The sequence below is a fragment of the Eptesicus fuscus genome, chromosome 20 (genome assembly GCF_027574615.1).
Source record: "Eptesicus fuscus isolate TK198812 chromosome 20, DD_ASM_mEF_20220401, whole genome shotgun sequence".
In the NCBI taxonomy this organism is placed as follows: domain Eukaryota; kingdom Metazoa; phylum Chordata; class Mammalia; order Chiroptera; family Vespertilionidae; genus Eptesicus; species Eptesicus fuscus.
Window position 1 is genome coordinate 12,786,214 of NC_072492.1, and position 21,546 is coordinate 12,807,759.

General features: G+C 38.0%; 1 protein-coding gene across 8 annotated transcripts in view; it reads right to left on the reverse strand.

The window, feature by feature from the left end:
- NUP88 (nucleoporin 88) overlaps window positions 1-21,546 on the reverse strand; it is a 41,084-nt gene that overhangs the window by 17,263 nt on the left and 2,275 nt on the right. For 4 of the 8 annotated variants that reach the window (XM_008156731.3, XM_028133043.2, XM_028133039.2 and 1 more), the window contains exons 2-7: window positions 19,976-20,145; window positions 18,650-18,775; window positions 13,876-13,962; window positions 8,281-8,457; window positions 5,313-5,499; window positions 4,700-4,847 (exon numbers count right to left, since the gene is read on the reverse strand). In XM_008156731.3, the coding sequence (XP_008154953.2) occupies window positions 4,700-4,847; window positions 5,313-5,499; window positions 8,281-8,457; window positions 13,876-13,962; window positions 18,650-18,775; window positions 19,976-20,145 (895 nt within the window). The remainder of the gene's footprint in view (window positions 1-4,699; window positions 4,848-5,312; window positions 5,500-8,280; window positions 8,458-13,875; window positions 13,963-18,649; window positions 18,776-19,975; window positions 20,146-21,546) is intronic. The other 4 variants (XM_054709756.1, XM_054709757.1, XM_054709758.1 and 1 more) reach the window with 4 other exon arrangements.

The following is a 21,546-nucleotide window of genomic DNA, read 5'->3' on the forward strand; positions in this document are numbered from 1 at the left end:
ATTTGTTTGACATTGAAAAAAAAAAAAAGAAACCATGCAGGCCAGACGGGAGTGGCAAGAAATATTCAAAGTGATGAATAGCAGGAACCTACAACCAAGACTACTCTACCCAGCAAAGTTATCATTCAGAATTGAAGGGCAGATAAAGAGCTTCACAGATAAGAAAAAGCTAAAGGAGTTCACCACCACCAAACCAGCATTATATGAAATGCTGAAAGGTATTCTTTAAAAAAAGGAAAAAGAAGAAGAAAGATAAAAATTATGAACAACAAATACATATCTATCAACAAGTGAATCTAAAAGTCAAGTGAATTAAAAATCTGAGGAACAGAATAAACTGATGAACTTAATAGAATCAGGCATAGAATGGGAGTGGATTGATAATTCTCAGGGGGAAAGGGGTGTATGTGTGGGGAGTATGGGAAGAGACTGGACAAAAATCATACACCTATGGATAAGGACAGCGGGGGGGGGGAGGTAAGGGAAGAGGGGGAAGTAGGAACTGGGTGGTGGGGAGATATGTGGGGAAAAAGGAGAAACAATTGTAATCTGAACAATAAAGATTCATTAAAGCTTGGTACTATTAAAAAAAAAAAAAAAATTAAGTGTGAAATATTTGCACCTGGCTATAAAGCAAGTCGTGTTCCTGGGCTGAAGAAACTAGGAGGCTAGTTGTTGCTAGGGAGAGGAAGGCGGGCGTTGCTACATGACGTCATTACCCGACGGACACTTAGCTTTTATATATATATATATAGAAATATATTTCTGTGACTCAAGAATTTAAAAATATTAGATAACTAAATCAAGATACAGAAATAAGTATACACTAAAGCTGATTTAAAGATGGTAACTGTCATCCATAAGCCCCTAAATTAAAATTTTCTTTTATCAGGCAGTCTCACTTTCTTACTGTTGACTTTATAGTATGTACATGTTGTATAGTGGATGTTAAATTATTATTATCTGTTTTATATGCTGGGGTTCTGCATAATACTCTGAAAAAAGCATTGTGCTGTAAGAAGTTTAAAAATTCCTGGTCTATGGCAATCATCTCTCTGAACAATAAATATTGCAAAGCTTCTTTTCATCTGCCCGTACTTGAGACTTAAGGCTCAAATCATCTCATCAGGTCTACTATTGTGTAGAATGGCATTTCAGAATGTGTCTGTTGTGCTAAAGTCAGAAAAATGTTAACATTGGGATGTAACAGAAATCTGTTATAAAAAATGAGGCAACATTAGTACCTGAAGTAGGAAATTTGCTAGATACCCCCCAACATGTTATATGTAGTTATTTCACTTATGTCATTAAAAAGATGTTTCAGTGATTATAAAATGCCTTACATATAAATATGAACAAGTCAAGAATTTATTAGTTTCACATATGAGAATGTTAATTCTCAGAATAACTACAATAAAAGTGCCTACATTTAATCTTTTGCACTCGGATGTCGAGTGTGACTCGACACGGTTAGCATTAGAATAAAGGAATCGAGAAAAAAGCAAGCGAGTGCAAAGGGTTAAGATTTCCCAAAGATACATATCTGTACCTTTCTTTTTAACTTTTTAAAAACTGATTGACTTTAGAGAGAGGGGGGAAGGAGAAAGAGAGAGGGAGAGAAAAGCATCAATTTGTTATTCCATTTATTTATGCATTCACTGGTTGATTCTTGTATGTGCCCTGACTAGGGATTGAACCTGCAACCATGGTGTATCAAGAGGACACTCTAACAAACTGAATTACCTGGCCAGGGCACATATTATGCTTTATAAAGAAACCAATTCGTTTATAGGTTCAATTTCCTCATCTATAAAGCAAAGCCCAAGACTTAATTTATTTAGACTCTATCTCTCCAATACTGTTTAATTAGACATGTCTAATGAGTTCTCTTTCCTGGTTTATTATATAAAGACCCCTTAAATGTTTTGGCTATACTTTAATACAGAGTCAAAGTCATTATTACCAAACCTACCCAAAATGGTTAGTGGGACTCTAAGCAGATTAAATCAGGCTGTTCTAAGATTGAACTCCCTCTCTCCATACTGCACAGAAGAAAACTTTGAAAGGTAAACCTAGTTATTCTAGGCTGAATAAGCTTTTGTTCTTCATTCTTCACTGAGAAGACAAGATCTAGAGGAGACTCTGAGAAAGGGTAGAGGGGCCAATAGAATTACAGAATTTGTGTGTTAGAAGGGACCTTAAAGATCATCTGATGTTATCCCTGTTGTTTTCAGAAGAGAAAATTAAAGACCAGAGGTTGAGTAAATGTCCAATGCTACAGAGCCTATTAATGTTAGAACTGTAACTAAAACCTAGGACACTCCAGACTTCTGGTCACACACTCCTTCCACTCAGCCACTCTGAACAACATGCTCTTTAACTGTCTCATCTGTTTATCCAAGACCTCCCTAGGTAACAGAGATAAGTTGCCAGAATGCTCTGGAACCAACTAGGTAAATTAAAACAAAAGAAGAAAAGATAAAAAGGATAATATTCAAACTGGATCTGATTATAACAAGATGTGTTCTAAAAAATGAAGATATTTTAAAGAGATACCTTAATATCATATATTATAATTTGATTTTTAAAGTTTATTAAAGTTTGTATATCCTTAAGTATTTGAAGCATGAAATATCTACCTTTGACTGAACCAGGAAAAATTCACTGTTATAAATGTGGGTAGATCCAGACGCAAGACCACTATTTTCAAACTTGGAAAATTTGCTCAGTCTTTCTTGGATCTAAAGAGTAATGAATGACTAAAAGGACAAAAAAAGCCCATTGAATTTTTAAAGCCTGGAATCACAGAACAAATAAATTATACAGGGACAGTCTATGATAGTTTTAGTATAAATATAATAAAATAAAAGAATTAAATTTAGTGAGTACTCAAAACACTAATTTGAAAAGATATATATACCCCTATGTTCACTGCAGTGTTATTTACAATAGCCAATATATGAAAGCAACCCAAATGGCCATCAATAGATGATGGAATAAAGAAGATATGGTACATAAATACAATGGAATATTACTTGGCCATAAAAGAATGAAATCTTACCATTTTTGGCAACATGAACAGCCCGGGAGAGTATTATGCTAAGTGAAGTAAGGCGGAAAAAGACAAGTATTGTATGACTTCACTTCCATGTGGAATGTAAAGAACAAGCAAAACAGAAACAGACTCATAGATAAAGAGAATAAACAGGGTTGCCAGAGTGGAGGGGGATGGTTGAAAAAGATGAAGAGATGAAGAAAAACAAATTGGTAGTCATGAGTATCTAAAGTAAAGTATAGGGAATATAATCAATAATATTGTACACACTTGCCAGAATGGCTACCATTAATAAATCAACAAGTGCTGGCAAGGATGTGGAGAAAAGGGAACCCTAGTACACTGTTGGTGGGAATGCAGACGGGTTCAGCCACTGTGGAACAGTAGGGAGGTTCCTCAAAAAATTAAAAATAGAACTGCTGTTTGACCCAGAGATCCCATTTCTGAGAATATATCCTAAGAATTCCAAAACACCAATCAGAAAGGATATATGCAACCCTATATTCATAGCAGCATTATTTACAATAGCTAAGATCTGGAAACAGCCCAAGTGCCCATCAGTAGATGAGTGGATAAAAAAGCTGTGATACATGCCCTGGCCGGTGTGGCTCAGTTGGTTGGGCATCATCCCATGCTCCAAAAGGTTGCTGGTTTGATTCCTGGTCAATGACACATGCCTAGGTTATGGGCTCGATCCCTCGTACAGGGAGTGCAGGAGGCAGCTGATCAATGTTATGCTCTCAGATGGATGTTTCTCTCTCCCTCTACCTTCTTCTCTCTCTAAAAATCAATAAACTATACTTAAAAAAAAAAAAAAAAGCTGTGGTACATTTACACAATGGAATGCTCTGTGGCTGTAAAAGACAGAGCTCTTACCCTTTGTGACAGCATGGATGGACCTGGAGATTATTATGCTAAGCAAAGTACGCCAGTTAAAGAAAGATAAATATCACATGATCTCACTTATATGTGGAATCTAATGAACGAAATAAATTGATGAACAAAATAGGTCCAGAGGCATGGATGCATGGAACAGAATGACAGATCTCAAAGGGGAGGTGGGGGTGAGGAGATGGGAAGAGATGAACCAAAGAATATATCTGCATATATGTATAACTTACAGACACAGAAAATAGTGTGGGGAAGGTCTAGGGTGGAGGAGGGGGGACTGGGTGGACAGGGGCAAAGGCTGGAACCTGGGGGGCTTCCGTAATACTGCCATCAATTTTAAAAAATGTAAACAGAGCCCAGCCGGGTGTAGCTCAGCGGCTGAGCATCGACCCAGGAACCAAAAGGTCAGCGGTTTGATTCCCAGTCAGGGCATATGCCCAGGTTGCGGGCTTGATCCCCAGTGGGGGGCGTGCAGGAGGTAGCCAATCAATGATTCTCTCTCATCATTGATGTTTCTATTTCTCTCTCCCTTCCTCTCTGAAATCAATAAAAATATATTTTAAAAAATGTAAACAGAAAAATAAATAATAATGATGATACTGTAATAATTATGTGCCAATTGGGTACTAGAATTAGGGGGTGGTGTCATTTTGTAAATTATATAAATGTCTAACCACATTATATAAATGTTTAACCACCTGAAACTATTATAAAATAAGTAAAATGTAAACTGTAATTAAAAAAATACTTTACCTCTGTGAAGTTTGATTGGACAAGAGAAGTCGGAATCAAAGGGATCATCCTCTCCAGACGCCAGTTTCAGGGCAAGCTCCAACTCAACACACTCAAACACGTACAGAGAAGGAATGAGGTCGGCCCTGGAATCCCAGGACTTTTCTGACTGTAAAAAAGCATATGTTCAGTCCTTCATGTCTAAGTGAAAGTGTACACAATGAAAAACAAGCAAAAAGCTGGATCAGATAGTGCTTTCAAATTCTTAATTCCATCCCCTATTCTGATAGTGCCTTCATAGTCTTCAGAGAAAAAAAAGTCTCCCTTCTTTTAGAAAGATAGGAATAATCAAGTTCAGAGAAGAGCTAAATCAGTGACTCGAAACTTCTTTTATTTGTCACCAAAGATTGCCAATTTAGAGTCCAGAAAGAAATATGTAGGTTGGTGGATCAAGTAAGTTGGGCACCTTCTAACTTCTTCCCATTTAAATTTTTAAGTGGGCTTCGATTAACTTTGAGTGTTCAATTTCCAAAATATATAGAGGTGTCAGATAAAAAATGAAATTCCTCATCTCTATTAGGCATTTATATTGGTGCTGGAGATACAAATGTGCACACACACTCGGCTGACTTACTGTTTGGTCATCTTCTTCTTCCCCTTCCAGCACAACACAGTGGTAGAGCATTCCTGACTCAGTAGCAATCACTAAGATGTTGGGGACACAGGGTAGGCAGAGTATAGCACAAGCGTCATAACCATAGTTATCTTCAGCTGCAGGATGCATGGGCAATGGACCTAACAGCTTTCCGATATTCCCAGGGCTAAAGAAAGAGTGAAACGTATTTGGGTGAAAAAATATTGGTGCTGTAAGCTTTATTCTCTTTTCAAAACATACTTACATGACAGCATATTAAACCATTAACTGTTATCTATGTCCTGATGACTCTCAAATTTTTTCTTCTGAAATGTTGCTTATCTTCAGGGCTCCAGACCCACATATTTAATTGAATTAGATAAATACATTTACTGAGAGCTACTTGACACCCCCACAGAACTGACATTTAACCAGAATTACTCTACCATGTGATAAGTGTAACAATGCAAAGCTTTACAGGGTACTGAGAAATATAGAAAGGTACAAAAAAAAGTGAGGTGTATAAAAAAGGCATCTCAGTAAGATCAGTGGAGAAAGTATATTCTGGGAAGGGGTGATAAACACCCCAAGCTAGGGAGCAGCATATACAAAGTCCTGAGGCATGAAAGACAAGGAATTAATAAGAAGGAAACTGAGCTTAGTGTGATAGGAGGTGAAGTACAAAGTCTAAGGCAACAAAGAAGCAGTGAGGCAGATTTTCAGGTCTGGCTTACAAAGCAGATGATCTCGTATGGCATGTTAGAGAGCTCAGAGCCTATCTGCTGGGGGACAGTTTGTCACTAGAGGTTTAATCAAGAGGGATGGGGCTTCACTTTACTAAGATTAATCTGGTAGTGACAGTAGTAAGGAGAATGACATGGAGAGGACCTTTAAGCCGGAACCAGTTTGGCTCAGTGGATGGAGCATCGGCCTGCGGACTGAAAGGTCCCAGGTTCGATTCCGGTCAGAGGCATGTACCTTGGTTGCGGGCACATCCCCAGTGGGGAGTGTGCAGGGGGCAGCTGATCGATGTTTCTAACTCTCTATCCCTCTCTCTTCCTCTCTGTAAAAAATCAATTAAAAAATATATTAAAAAAAGAATGACCCAGGCAGAAGATGATGAGGGTCTGAAGCAAGGACAAGGGAATTGAGAGAAGGATGCATCAAGAAATTTTCATGTTAAAATCAATAGAATGTTGGGACTGGACTGGATGTAAGATAATGGAGATGACTTTTAGGTTTGGGAGTAAGGTTATTAGGTAGATCATCGGGTAGACAAATGAGGACCAAGTGGCAGGAGGAGGAAGGATAGACAGAGCAATAATGTTACACAAAAGTCTCCTGAGAGAGATCATGTGTGGAAGGCAGAGAACGCTTCTGTCAAGGAGAATGCAATTAGTAGTGAAGCCTTACCATTCTGTAATCTACCAAGCTCTTTAGTTTTTCTCATCTTTATAATTTTGCACTCTCTCTCTCTCTCCTGTAACTACTTTAAAAAAAAAACAACACTCGGGAGGGAAAAAAGGAGATATATGTACTACTATAGGTAATACTTTAAACAATAAAACAAACCCCACTTAATTTATTGTGGTGACATTGGTTAATAAAATTATATGGTTTTGAGGTGTACAATTCTATTATATCATCTTTCCCCCAAATTACCTGCCCTTCCTGATCTCAGTATTTGTTAATGGCTCACTACCATATCCAAACAATAACTATGTCTTATTGATCCTTCCTTTGTAGTATCTGCTATCTTCATTTCTCCCTTTGCTTTACAACCATTGCAGTTCAAACTCTTGTAGACTTCAAGATAAATTTTACAACAGCTTCTTTAAAAGTCTCTCTGAAAATCAAAAACAAATGCCTGGCCAGTGTGGCTCAGTGTTGGAGCTTCGACCAATGAACCAGGAGGTCATGGTTTGATTCCTGATCAGGGCACATGTTCGAGTTGCAGGCTCAATCCCAAGTGGGGGGCATGCAGGAGGTGGCAGATCAATGATTATCTCTCATCATTGATGTTTCTCTCTCTCTCCCTCTCCCTGAAATCAATTTAAAAAAAAAAATTAAAAAAAAGTCTCTCTGCTTCAGTCCCTTCCCTAACCATTTATTTTATATTCTCCTGCTGAGAAACCATCACTACATTCTTACTATCCCATTCCTTCAGAAAAGACCCACATTCCTTAATTAGGTGTTTAAATCCATAAAATTTTCCCTGGGCAGATATTTCTAGCTTTATCATTTAATTTTCCCTACCAGAATCCTCTGCTCTAGCCCCAAATGTCCCATCATTGAACCTTGAATGACACTTGCATTTTTTACTTTCATATTCTACTTCATGCTTCCCTGGTAATTAAAATGCTCTTACCCTTTCTTGATGCTTCATTTAATCCCGCATTAGACCTTTAAGTCCCATATAACATCAGTGCTTCTCTATGAAAATTTCTGTAACCTCTTCAATCAGAACAATCTCTTCTTCTTCTGGGTTCTTACTGTCTTTGTACTGATGTGGTAATTATCTTTTCTTGTGTATGTATGTCTTTTTCCCACAGTTGGGACATAAGATACCAGATTACCATGTCTAACCACTCCCACAATATCTTGTTCATATATGATACACAATAAATACTTCTTTGATTGACTAGACTTTGTGAAAACAAATTCAGTCTTAAGTGATTATCCAGGAATTCTATCACATTTTCCCATATTAACATGAGTAAATGAAAGGTCCTATGATCTGTACCAGATCTTTCTCCAAATTGTGCAAGCCAAGCATCAAAGGGCTGCAACACCTTCCACAATTCAAAAACAGAGATCCCACGTCAAACCATGACAATAAATAAATAAATGAATAAGGAAGTAAGTAACTCCAACTATGACAATAAATAAGTAAATAAGTTGAACTATGACAATCTCTACTGGAGCACAAGCTGGGCTTTCATTTAGGTGGGTCACCTCCTTAACTTACCTGTGTAACAGACTAACATATGTAAGGAAAGTCTCCCCATTCTCATATAAGATGTACAGTGGGTATGCCACTACTTCATCTTTGCCTTTTTGTCCAAAAATATTCTTCGGGATGGCTGCCAATGGCCCAAAGTCAAATGCAACTGCTGTTTCTCCTAGAGATGCGGTATATGCCCTCCTGAAAAGAGATTTAAAAACCAACTTGAAAAAAAAAATCAAAATGTCCAATAATAGGAGGTGGGATGGAAGTCTAGTCAACCAATAGAGAATAGCAAAAACTATGATTATGAAGAATGTGAAACAACACTGGAAAATCCTCATAAAATTAAGTGAAGAAGGCCATAAAATTATATAATGCTACTTTAATTATAAAGATACACAAATAGTAAAAATATACACATAGAGACATGCACAAACACAAATAAGAAACAGGAAGAAAACATGAAAACATCAATAGTTACACCTGAATAGTAGGATGCATTTACTCCACAAATATTTACTAAGTGTCTACTCTGTGCCAGGTACTATTGCGAGTTCTAGGAATACACCAGTGAATTAAACAAGGCCCTGCTCTTTAGTAACAGAGACGTACAACAGACACATAACACAAAGTCAGACAATGATGCTGTGAAGAAAAATAAAGTAGGGAAAGAGGGTATTGATGGAGGTGCTATTTTTTAGAGGAGGTGGTCTGAAAAGGATTCTGGTAAGGTGATATTTGAGACTTTAAGGAAGTAAGGCAGCACATCTGGATTAAGTAGGGAAGGAGCAGTTGAGGCAGAGGGAAGGACACATGCAAGGCTCTAAGGTGGGAAGGTGGCTAACGGTGTCTAAGGAATGGCAAAGAGACCAAGGTGGTTAAAGTTAGAGAGTCAAGGCACAGAGGGAGAAATGAAGCTGGAGAGGGGGCAGTTAATGGAGTATGGAGAGCAAGACAGTAGAATGATCTGATTTATACCCAAAGTATCACTCTGGCTGCTATATTGAGTTCAGACAATGGGAGACTACAAAAGATTTCATTTTCTTAATACTTCACTGTAGTTTTCCCAATTTTCTATAATAAATATACATTATCTTTATAATCAGAAAAGACAAATGATAAAACATGCTGTTTTTATAATTATAAAATTTAGTGTAACTGACTATTCAAAAAGATTCCAGTGTAATACAAGGTTAATGAATATGGTGAAAATAAAACCACAACCACAATTTCATATAGATGAGAATCAACATCGTTCTAAGTAAGGTATTTTAAGTACCATATTGTAGTTTGTTTTTTTATCACATGGAAAGGTATATGGTTATCAGGAAGCTAAAAATGAGAAATTCCAATATCCAGAATAAAAGAACTGCATGAGTTAAACTAAAAAATTAAGACAATAAATGGGAACAAACAGACATAGAAATTAAAGAGACTTAAACTCCCAAGCCATTAAAACTTAGTGGGAACTTAACTAATTTAGTAATATTTCTAATTATCTATCTAATAATGATAACTGGTATCAATTAATAAGGACTTATCTGTGCCAAGACCCATGCTAAGTACTTTTAATGCATGACCTCATTTATTCTGCACAATAATCCTAATAAATGAGCACTATTATTACTTTTTATATTTGTGGAATAGTTATGGAAATGAAGCTTAATGCAATTGAATAACTTGCTCAAATGCCACAGCTGACAAGTGGAAGAGCTGAGATTAGAAGCTAGCTGCGTTGACACCAGAGCCAAAGCAAAGCTCTGAACAACTGCATGGCTCTCTTGCCTCTCATCTAGACAATGTGTCTGTCAGAAGAAAGTGATAAGCTATGGAAACACATCGCAGGGAGAAAAAGTCCTGACACCAGAACAGGGCCTATCACCTCCCAGAGGCAGTTATTTCCCTACTGTGGAGATGGACACACTGAAATTGCAGTAGCTGCTGCTGTAAGACATTAAAATCATTTAACTGAAACTTTCAATTCTGGGGGCTATCAAAGAGAATCAAAGCGGTCCCAGGTTGGTGGCAACCTCTAACTCCTAGTAGAAGCTGATGAAAATCCTCTGTGAAGGAACATACCCCAACTCACGCTCTTAATATTCCCAAACATCAGTTCAATAATAAACTGAATTAAAGACTTACATGTAAGACCCCAAACCATAAAACTCCTAGAAGAAAATAATAGTCAGTAAACTCTCTGACACTGCTCTTAGTGATATATGTACTTTTTGATACAATGGAAACAAAGAAAAAATAAACAAACGGGACTACATTAAACTAAAAAGGTTTTTTTAAAATTCTCAACTGAGAATACTTTTTAAAAAAATTTGATTTTAGAGAGAGAGGAAGGGGGAGGGAGAGAGAAGGGAAGGGAGACAGGGGGGAGGAGGGGATATCAATGTGAGAAAGAAACATAGATTGGTTGCCTCCTGCATGCTCTCCGACCAGGGGGATCTAACGCCCATCCTAGGTATGTGGCCTGACCAGGAATCAAACCCACTATCTTTTGGTATATCAAAACATGTTCCAACAAACTGAGCCACCTGGCCAGGGAAAACTAAAAAGTTTTTACACAGCAAAGGAAACAAGCAAAACAAAAAGACAACTTACCGACTAGAAGAAGATATTAGCCAATGATACATACGATATGTGGTTAATATCCCAAATTTATAAAAAAACTCATACAACTTTACATATAAAAAAAATCCAATTTAAAAAATGCCAGAGGACCTACACAAACCCTTCAAAGATGACATACAGGTGGGCCCACAGACATATGAAAAAATGTTCAATGTCACTAATTATCAGAGAAATTAAAACCACAATGAGTTATCACTTCACTCCTGTCAGAATGGCTATCATCAAAAAATCAATAAACCAGCCGAAACCGGTTTGGCTCAGTGGATAGAGCGTCGGCCTGCGGACTGAAAGGTCCCAGGTTCGATTCCGGTCAAGGGCATGTACCTTGGTTGCGGGCACATCCCCAGTAGGGATTGTGCAAGAGGCAGCTGATCGATGTTTCTCTATCATCGATGTTTCTAACTCTCTATCCCTCTCTCTTCCTCTCTGTGAAAAATCAATAAAATAAAAAAATAAAAAAAATAAAATCAATAAACCAAAAAAAAAAAAAAAAAATCAATAAACCACAAGTGTAGGCAAGGATGTGGAGAAAACTCTTGGGCCTTGTTGGTGGGATTGCAAATTGGTGCAGCCCCTATGGAAAAGAATATGGAGGTTCCTAAAAAAATTTAAAATAGAACTACCAAAAAAAAAGTAATAATAAAAAAATAAAAACCCAGCAATTCCACTTCTGGGTTTCTATCTAAAGAAACCGAAAAAGATATATGCACCCCTATGTTCACTGCAATGTACTTACGTAATAGCCAAGATTCGGAAGCATCTCAAGTGCCCATCAATAGACAAATGGATAAAAAAGTTGTGGTACATATATACAATGGAATATTACTCGACAATAAAAAGAGAATGAAATGCATTTGTAACAAAATGGAATAATTGAGAGGGTATTATGCTAAGTGAAGTAAGTCTGACAGAGAAAGACAAATACTATATGATTTCACTTATATGTGGAATCTAAAAAACAAAATAAATGAGCAAACAAAATAGAAACAGACTCATAGATACAGAGAACAAGCTGATGGTTGCTAGATAAGAAGAAGTTGGGTCAAAAATGTGAAGGGATTAAGAAGTAAGAATTATGCCCTGACTGGGTAGCTCAGTTGGTTATAGTAGAGTGTCGTTCCAAAATGCCAACGTTGTGGGTTCAATCTCCAGTCAGGGCACATAGAAGCAGCAACCAATGAATGCATAAATAGGAGGAACAACAAATCCATGTTTCTCTTTCTCTCCCTTCTTTCCTCTCTCTGAATCAATAAATCCTTTAAAAAAAGAAATAACAATTGGTAGTTACAAAATAGTCATGAGGTGTAAAGTACCACACAGGGAATATAGTCAGTAATATTGTAATAACTATATATGGTGCCAAATGGGTACTAGACCTATTGGGAGGGTCACTTTGTAAATTATATAAATGTCTAGTCCAGGCGTCCTCAAACTACGGCCCACGGGCCACATGCGGGCGTTTTTGCCATTTTGTTTTTTTACTTCAAAATAAGCTATGTGCAGTGTGCATAGGAATTTGTTCATAGTTTTTTTTAAACTATAGTCCGGCCCTCCAACCGTCTGAGGGACAGTGAACTGGCCCCCTGTTTAAAAAGTTTGAGGACCCCTGGTCTAGTCACTAATCTGTACACCTGAAGCTAATATAAAATAATATTGAATAACAAAACATTTTTTTTAAGTAAACATAAGTGCACAGAGATTAGCAATCACAGGAGGAAGCCACCATGATTGTGGGGTCAGGAGGAAGAACAAATACATATTTAGATCCCTACCCACCCCCCAGGTCTTCAGAGATCAAAAATGTCCATACAGTCCTAGCCAGCCTGGGCTAGGATAGAGAGTCAGGCTTCGGACTGAAGGGTCCCAGGTTCAATTCTGGTTAAGGGCATATACCTGGGTTGCAGGCTTGATCCCTGACCTAGGTTGAGACCCGTGGGGGAGGTAACCAATTGATGTGTCTCTCTCACATTGATGTTTCTATTTCTCAGTCTCTCCCCTTCCCTTCCACTCTCTCAAAAAATCATTGGAAAAATATCCCAGGTGAGGATTAACAACAACAAAAAATTAAAAATAAATAAAACTGTCAATACAGAATTAGCTATATATAAAACATTAAAAGGAATAAAGATTAGAAAAACAAAAATAGTAAGACTATTAGATATGACTACCGTGGAGACATGAAAAGAACTAAATGGACCTTCCAGAAATACTACTACTAAAAGGCCTATATGCACACACACTGTAGGTGATCATGTGTGGTAATCATGAGAAAGATTGATCAGGAGGCCAAAGGAATAGGGTTTGTGAGTTCAAGAGTGACTGGGTTAGTGGTCCAAGTAGCCAGGAACTTGCCTCTATAGTGGATAAGAAAACATAAAAAAGCCAGGGTCACAGGGGAATCAGAAGGGCTATTTATGTATGTTCCACTCCAGATTTTGGGATACTAGTTGCTGGTCTGAGAATTCAGCAATCTGCTGAGTAATTGATGGGCAACCTTTTGAGCTTGGTGTGTCAAACTTCGCCAAAAAAACGAGCATAACTCGGGTAGTGTGCCACTTTGAGGAAAAAACATTATTCCGCGATATTTATAGTTTAAATAACATAAATGTTTCATCATTGGCATGCGGCCACCTCAGCGATAGCTGGTAGGCCTCTACCCCAACACTCTCACCTTTCACCTTTCCTGTACTTTGCAATATTAAAATTTCTTCTCTTATTCAAGATACAACATGGAGTCAGTTTCAGCCACTCACATTTCCAAACTTTCTTGAAAAACATATCAAGTTAGTAGTTACAATGACATTCAGATTTGAAACTTGCTGTTATTTATTCACATTGCTTACTTTTGCTTATTTATCACCTTATCAAAAGCATGCTAAAGTCACCCCTGGAAAATTTGCAATCTCTCTTAAAATTGCATTTATAACCTCAATAACCTAATTTGAAAAGCATATCATGACACAAATAAAAACTTACCCTTTTTTGAGTATTAAACTTTCCTCTTCTGTTTCTGAAAGTACGATGACCTTAGTGGGTGTCTGGGGCTCACGTAGAGAGTAAATTCTAACAATCAAAAGAGAAGGAAGCCAGCACTTAAAATTCTCTTTCATTTCCCAAAATTGTCCTTTCTTCTACATCTAGTCAGTTCTTGAGAATTTTCCTACCAGTTATCACAACCATTTCTTTGTCAAAGATCTTGCTGTTACTGACAAAGTAAGTACTTCATTTGTTCTTTAATATTAGGTTTCCTTGGGACCTGAAGAAATATTCTCTATCCTTACCAAAACTCTTTATTAGCCTATTCCATGGCACTGCACCTGTCTCTTCCATACTAAATCCTTAAGCCATACTCACCTTGTCTAATCATCTCACTACTGCCCCTAAGTTTGCCAGCTTCCCTTCAAATATACCCATCTTCCTCGGCCTGAGAGACAACAAATCTCACTAGAGAAGGAACTACATCTCACTATTCTGACCATCAGAGTGAGTGACATGTAGCCTACAATCTATACATGATTTTGTGATATAAAGACTATCATGTCATCCCTATTTTCTCAAGGAAAGTTTAAAACTGAAAAAAGATTTTTCACTAAAATTACTTTAATTTAAAATAACTTAAATTTTCATAGCATATATGGTTACTGTTAAAAGGAGAAAGAATTTTCAAAAGGTCAGTAATATTATTAGAAATCAAATGTCTCTTATTCTACAAATTCACAAAATCAATCACTTATTTTGTCTGACCCACTAAGGATTTTTAAACTTAGTCTGTTCCATTACCAATAAAATGCCATCTAATAAATATTTTAAATGAAAATTTGATCCAATTGAACACACATTCATTGTGGTCTTCCTAGCTGCCTATAAACTTTTTGACTTCAAAATATCCCTGAAAACACATACACCCCATTGGCGCAGAGACTATACATAAGCACAAAACAGAATATATTGTAATGGTGAATAGTGAAAAAGTAAATGCAACAGACATCGTGGGAATTTCTTGTGGCCCTGAAATTGTCAACAAAATCCACAGCTTAGGAAAAGAGAAGTGTTAAATACCCCATGTCTTAAAAAGAACCTTCATAATTGAGGCCAGATACTTCCTTTAAGGCTTAAGTGAGGAAGGCCTAGACTATACTATCCCCTACTGTCTTCTTTTCCAGCATACATAAAAGGAAGACTAAGACAGAGGGTGTCAAGAGTCCTTAGGAGTACAGTACAATATTTGTAATGGGAGGTAATCCCTCCTTCTTTATCCCCTACTCCAAAACCAAATGGGTGGGCAGGGAAGGCTCTAAGAGAAAGTGAGATTTAGGAGTGCCTGTAATAAGGGGAGATCAGTATCTCATTTGAGTTGAATGCCAGATGTGTTGCAGAAAACTACAAGCCACAAAGGGAATTCTTGGGCAAAACTGACATGCCATATCCTAGGGCTGGGGGCATGTGATCACTATGTGGTATCTAATGTGAACATATCTGAAGGAGGGAGGCTGGCACAGCATAAGAAAGGACTATGGGATAGCATGCCCAATTCTCTGTGGTCCCTGGAGAGCAAGCAAAAGGATCTCAGCAGTTACCGTGACTCCGTATGCAAGACCAAAAAGTTTGAGTTGAGAAGGGAGGAATACCAAGTTTGGGGCTTCTCTTGAGAGTGGGTTCAGGGCATGGACAGCTAATAGAGTCAATGGGAGACAGCTCCTCAATGATGGAGGGAGCTGCCCCAGAAAACACATACACCCCATTGGCACAGAGACTAGCACATCAACAGGCCATCAGCAGCAGGTGGAACTCAATTAATCAAGGATCAGGGATATGTCCCCCACCCTTCTGCTCTATCATTGATAGATAACCAGTTAGGTAAGATGTTTGCCTCAGCTATCCCATGCTTCCTACTCGCACTATTAAGGAGTTACACCCAGAGGAGGCAGCCCCCCTCCTTATACTTCACCCCCTACCTCAAGGTGAGTCAAAGAGCAGATCATGCCCTCTCCACTCATTTCAGATGCCTCAAGGTCTGACCTGTGATAGGCCAAGGATATAGTTTTGAAATAGATTTGAGATCGGAGTTTTAAACGGACAGACTTAGTTTTTATACCTAAAAGTAACCAGAAAGCTATGAGATCTGTATAAGGTGCCATTAAAGGATCAAGCAGTTCAGTACAGAAGGAAGGTTTGGTAGAGCACAGTTAAAAGCAGTGATTAAGAAAAATAAAACTGGAGGAACCAAGATGGCGGCATAGTTAAACAGCTAATCTGCTGCCTCACACAACAATTTCAAAAATACAACTAAAAGACAAAAACGTCTACCACCCAGAACCACGGGAAAGCTGGCTGAGTGGAAGATTTACAACTAAGGAGAGAAAGGAGCACAAACACTGAAAAGCTGAGGTACGGAGGCACGTGAATCGGGCCGGCGACGGGCGGCTGGGTGCGAGGCTTTTCTTCAACCCGCAGGGAGACAAGCTCCCGATCACTCTGAAATCCAGTTTCTGGGGACACTCGGGGGACCCACGCACCTACGGGGAGAAGCTGGACTCTCGGCCATCAGGTCGGAAAGTGAGAGTGACTTTTTTGCAGAGGTGCGCCCAGCAATCATTGTTTACTGCGCTGGAGCGCAGGGCGCAGCCATTGCTGTTTGCCACGCCCCAGCCTAGTGATGCCCTGAGACCCCGCCCAGCCCTGAGACCCCGCCCCGCACATTCTACAAACCCGCCCAGGCTCCACTCAGCGGCTTTTGCATATAAATGGCCTGTTCTGGGGCAGCTCAACCAAATTAACTGCAGCTCCAGTCAGACTGCTCCAAAACTGCCCAAGCAAAGGAGGAGAAAACTAGCCCTTGCTGTAGCTCCTGCTGGGGGACACACAGTACACAAGGGTACACCAAGAGTGTCCACCTCAAGTAACTGGGAGGCTGACCCGTTGAACCAATAGGACACCTTGTACACAAAACTACCCTACCAACTTAGGGAAGCAGAGAATATGAGAAGGCAAGGAAACAGATCACAAACCAAAGAAATGGAGGAGAACAAGCGACTGGACATAGAGTTCAAAACCACGGTTATAAGGTTTTTCAAGAATTTCATGGAAAAGGCCGATAAATTCAATGAGGACCAACTAGAAATTAAACATACACTGACTGAGATAAAAAATATTATACAGAGACCCAAAAGCAGACTAGAGGATTGCAAGAATCAACTCAAAGATTTGGAATACAAAGAGGCCAAGGACACTCCTCCAGAGAAGCATGAAGAGAAGAGAATTCAGAAAGTTGAAGATAGTGTAAGAAGCCTCTGGGACAACTTCAAGTGAACCAACATCAGAATTATGGGGGTACCAGAAGAAGAGAGAGAGCAAGATGCTGAAAACCTATTTGAAGAAATAATGAACGAAAACTTCCCCCACCTGATGAAAGAAATAGACTTACAAGTCCAGGAAGCGCACAGAACCCCAAACAAAAGGAATCCAAAGAGGACCACACCAAGACACATCATAATTAAAATGCCAAGAGCAAAAGACAAAGAGAAAATCTTACAAGCAGCAAGAGAAAAACAGTTCGTTACCTACAAGGGAGCTCCCATACGATTATCAGCTAATTTCTCAACAGAAACCATGCAGGCCAGACGGGAGTGGCAAGAAATATTCAAAGTGATGAATAGCAGGAACCTACAACCAAGACTACTCTACCCAGCAAAGTTATCATTCAGAATTGAAGGGCAGATAAAGAGCTTCACAGATAAGAAAAAGCTAAAGGAGTTCACCACCACCAAACCAGCATTATATGAAATGCTGAAAGGTATTCTTTAAAAAGAGGAAAAAGAAGAAGAAAGATAAAAATTATGAACAACAAATACATATCTATCAACAAGTGAATCTAAAAGTCAAGTGAATTAAAAATCTGAGGAACAGAATAAACTGGTGAACTTAATAGAATCAGGCATAGAATGGGAGTGGATTGATAATTCTCAGGGGGAAAGGGGTGTCTGTGTGGGGAGTATGGGAAGAGACTGGACAAAAATCATACACCTATGGATAAGGACAGCGGGGGGGGGGGGAGGTAAGGGCAGAGGGGGGGTAGGAACTGGGTGGTGGGGAGATATGTGGGGAAAAAGGAGAAACAATTGTAATCTGAACAATAAAGATTCATTAAAAAAAAAAAAAAAGAAAGAAAAATAAAACTGGAGGTATTTGTATCTCAGTTAGTAGAATCTTCCCATAAACTTTTTACAGAAGGCAGATATAGAAAGCTAACTGATAAAAGAAATCTCTGTAGTATTAGAGTACTTAATCATCGAGTACAAAAACCTGAAAGGGGCTTTAGAAATGATTAAATCTGTTTGTTTTATAAACTGGAAACTAAGGCTCCCTATAAAGAAGCTTAAGATCTCAAAGACAGAAATGGCATTGGGACAAGAATTCAAATCTCTCAATTCCCAATTATATTCTCTTTCTCCTGTATCACATTACCTCCAAAATAGTGACATAAAGAAAATAGTCTGAGGAAGATTATTTTAACAGTGCTTACAAAGCAGATTAGGATAGGAGAGACTGGAAGATTTTGAGAGGAAATAGCAGTAATTAAGGTATGTAAGTTAGGGCAGTTACATAATTCTTGAGAATGGGGCTACACAGCCATCAGATAAAGCATTCTAACACCCAAAGACACCTTTAGTGGTACCTTGAGCTATTAACTGGAAAACAGAAACAGAACGTCCCTATTCACAAAGCTGTAAGACATAAAAATAAACTTTACCTTATTACATTGTCTGATGTTAACAGAACTATGTGGGGATCCAGCATTTCACTTGGATACCAGGCAGCATGCTTTAGAGTCAGAGAGGTAGAACTGGTGAAAAATCTCTCAGCAATTGGAGTGGTACTAAAATAAAGACAACAATTTTCCAAAACATTTTGTAGGTCTTTGAAGAAAAACCTTCTAAAGGAAAACCTTATTTTAACACTCTTTGCTCTGCTTTTCTTCAAATTTCTTTCATTTAAGTCTTGCTAGGAGAGCATTCAAAGCATCTATTCGATTAATATCAAAGAATCAAAACAAAAATATTTTTCAGCTATATTATGCTATTTGATCCTTTTAGTAACCTTGTAAGGAAAATACAAGAGCAGATATTATCATTCCTATTGTAGAAATGAGGAAATAGAAATTTAGACACTTTAAAGGGACCCAACCTATAAATTGCAGAGCTAAAGGTGGATTTCTACCTTATATTCTTTTCAACAGATCTTTCAGACTCTCATTTTTCTGAGTTTGTTGAAAAATAATACAAAAGTAAAACGTAGTTGAACTTATGAACAAACTGTCTGATTCAAAGATAATAACTGCTTTTAAAAAACCTTATTTCTCGCCCTAGCCGGTTTGGCTTAGTGGATAGAGTATCGGCCTGGGAACTGGAGGGTGCCGGGTTCCATTCCAGTCAAGGGCACAAGCCTGGGTTGCAGGCTCGATCCCCAGTAGGGGGTATGCAGGAGGCAGCCCATCAATGATTTCTCTCTCATCATTGATGTTTCTATCTCTCTCTCTCTCTCTCCCTCTCTTTTCCTCTCTGAAATCAATAAAAATATATTTTAAAAACAAACAAAAAACCTTATTTCTCGCCCGTCAGGCGTGGCTCAATGGTTGAGCATCAACCTTTGAACTAGGAAGTCATGGTTCAATTCCCAGTCAGGACACATGCCTGGGTTGCAGGCTCGATTTCCAGTGTGGAGCCTGCAGGAGGCAGCAGATCAATTATTCTCTCTCATCATTGATGTTTCTATCTCTCTCTCCCTCTCCCATCCTCTTTGAAATCAATAAAAAAAAAAAATATTTTTAAAAACCCCAAAAAACTTATTTCTACCTACTTGAAAAATAGCCTGACTTCTAATGAGAGCAATGTGATAATTCAGGCAGAATAAAAAGTATAATCACACATATACTATAAACATTATTATCTTAAGATGCCAATGTGCAGGCCATCTGGAGTATTCACAGTAAACATACCTTAAGAACCACTGGTCTTGAGTAATTTTCTGCATGTATTACAAATTATAAAGATAACAACTAAATGGAAATACAACTTACCTACAATTCACTGTTGATTTTCCACCTTCAAATTCAGAATTCTTCCCCCATCTTTTAGGTAATTCTAATACCATAAGTCCTTTTATTCCTATAAGTGCTATGTGATGTTGTGTTGGACTTAATAAGACTTGATAGATTTCAAACAGGGGTGGATTTATGCAAAGCAATCTCTGAAATTAAAGCAAACTGGTCAAAATACTTAATTTTAATGTAAATATATGTGGCAGTTACTTGAAAGCACAGTACTGCTTTAGTTTTCCATAACTGTAGGGTAATGAAGCATTCTGGATAATTACACTCGAGCCATTAACTGAAGAAATAGTTCTAACCATTTTGATTGGAATGCTATAAAATGCATCAAATTTCCCTACCTTGATAAATACTGCACATAATTTCCCTCTTTATGATCAAGCTCCAGCCTCCCACTTCAGCCTCAACTCTCCACCAGTCCCCTCTTGTACTTGACACTCCAATCAGATTAACTTGTACTTCTGGGTAATTATTATGCTTCTCTGTCTTTGCATAAATGTTTATTTTCCTGCAATGCCCTCATTTTCCTTTTTTTTTAGCTAGCTAACACATTCTTGGAGGAAAGCCTCGATACACTTTCCTCCCCAAAAAATATCCCAGGGATAAGTGCATCTTTTCTGGACTGCCTCCTGTAGCAAACTCTGCATTCTAAGTATCCTTCTACTTGCTCATCCCATACAACTATGAATTACTTAGAATGAATTACTTATGAATCTGTGTCTTTCCTCTCTGTATCTTTAGCATAATATATGGCATATTGCTAACTCACTCTCAATATGTTTTAGTGAAGACAAATGAACTCAGAAGTATTAATAAATGATAATTACTACATTATATTAGAAGTAGTACAATAAGATAGAGAATGGGTTTAAGAATTTCTGTAGTAAGTAAAATGGTGCTTTACCTATGCAAGTATTGAAGTGTTTGTCTAGGCATCATATGCTCTCAAAAAAATTTCACTCCTTCCTATTCTCGTTACCATGTTGCCATTTTCTTTTCTTTCTACTTCCAGTAATAAACCTTGAAATTGCCAGTGTATTGCTTATCCTTATGTATGAAGAATCCCACTAAGCCAAAGTCCTTTTAGACAAGACGTTGTGAATATGAGATTTCTATTAATTATTACTGATATCTATAAGCCTGTTTTTTTTTAGTTGCCTTTTTGCTGACTCTGTTTTTCCTCCTGTCAGTGGCTCTTTCCTTCTTTTCCCTATCTTCTCAACCCCATTTTCTTTCTACTTGATTTTGACAGTCTACCTCACATCAAATAGAAGCCAACTTTCTTCTGCTATACACAATCCAATTACCTTAAATCACTTGTGACAATCAGAGTATTTAGGGGTTTTTGTTTGTTTCTTTGTTTTGTTTCTAAGGCACCACTTATGCTTTTGTTAAACTTGCAACTCATGCTAAGCTGCTTTTTTGCCTATTTCAGAGTTTTGGATCTTCTGGAAGATTGAGGGTCATTCAGACAAACACCAATATTTACTGAGAGCTTATATGTTCCAGGAGCTAAGTGAAATACTGGAAATACCTAAGAA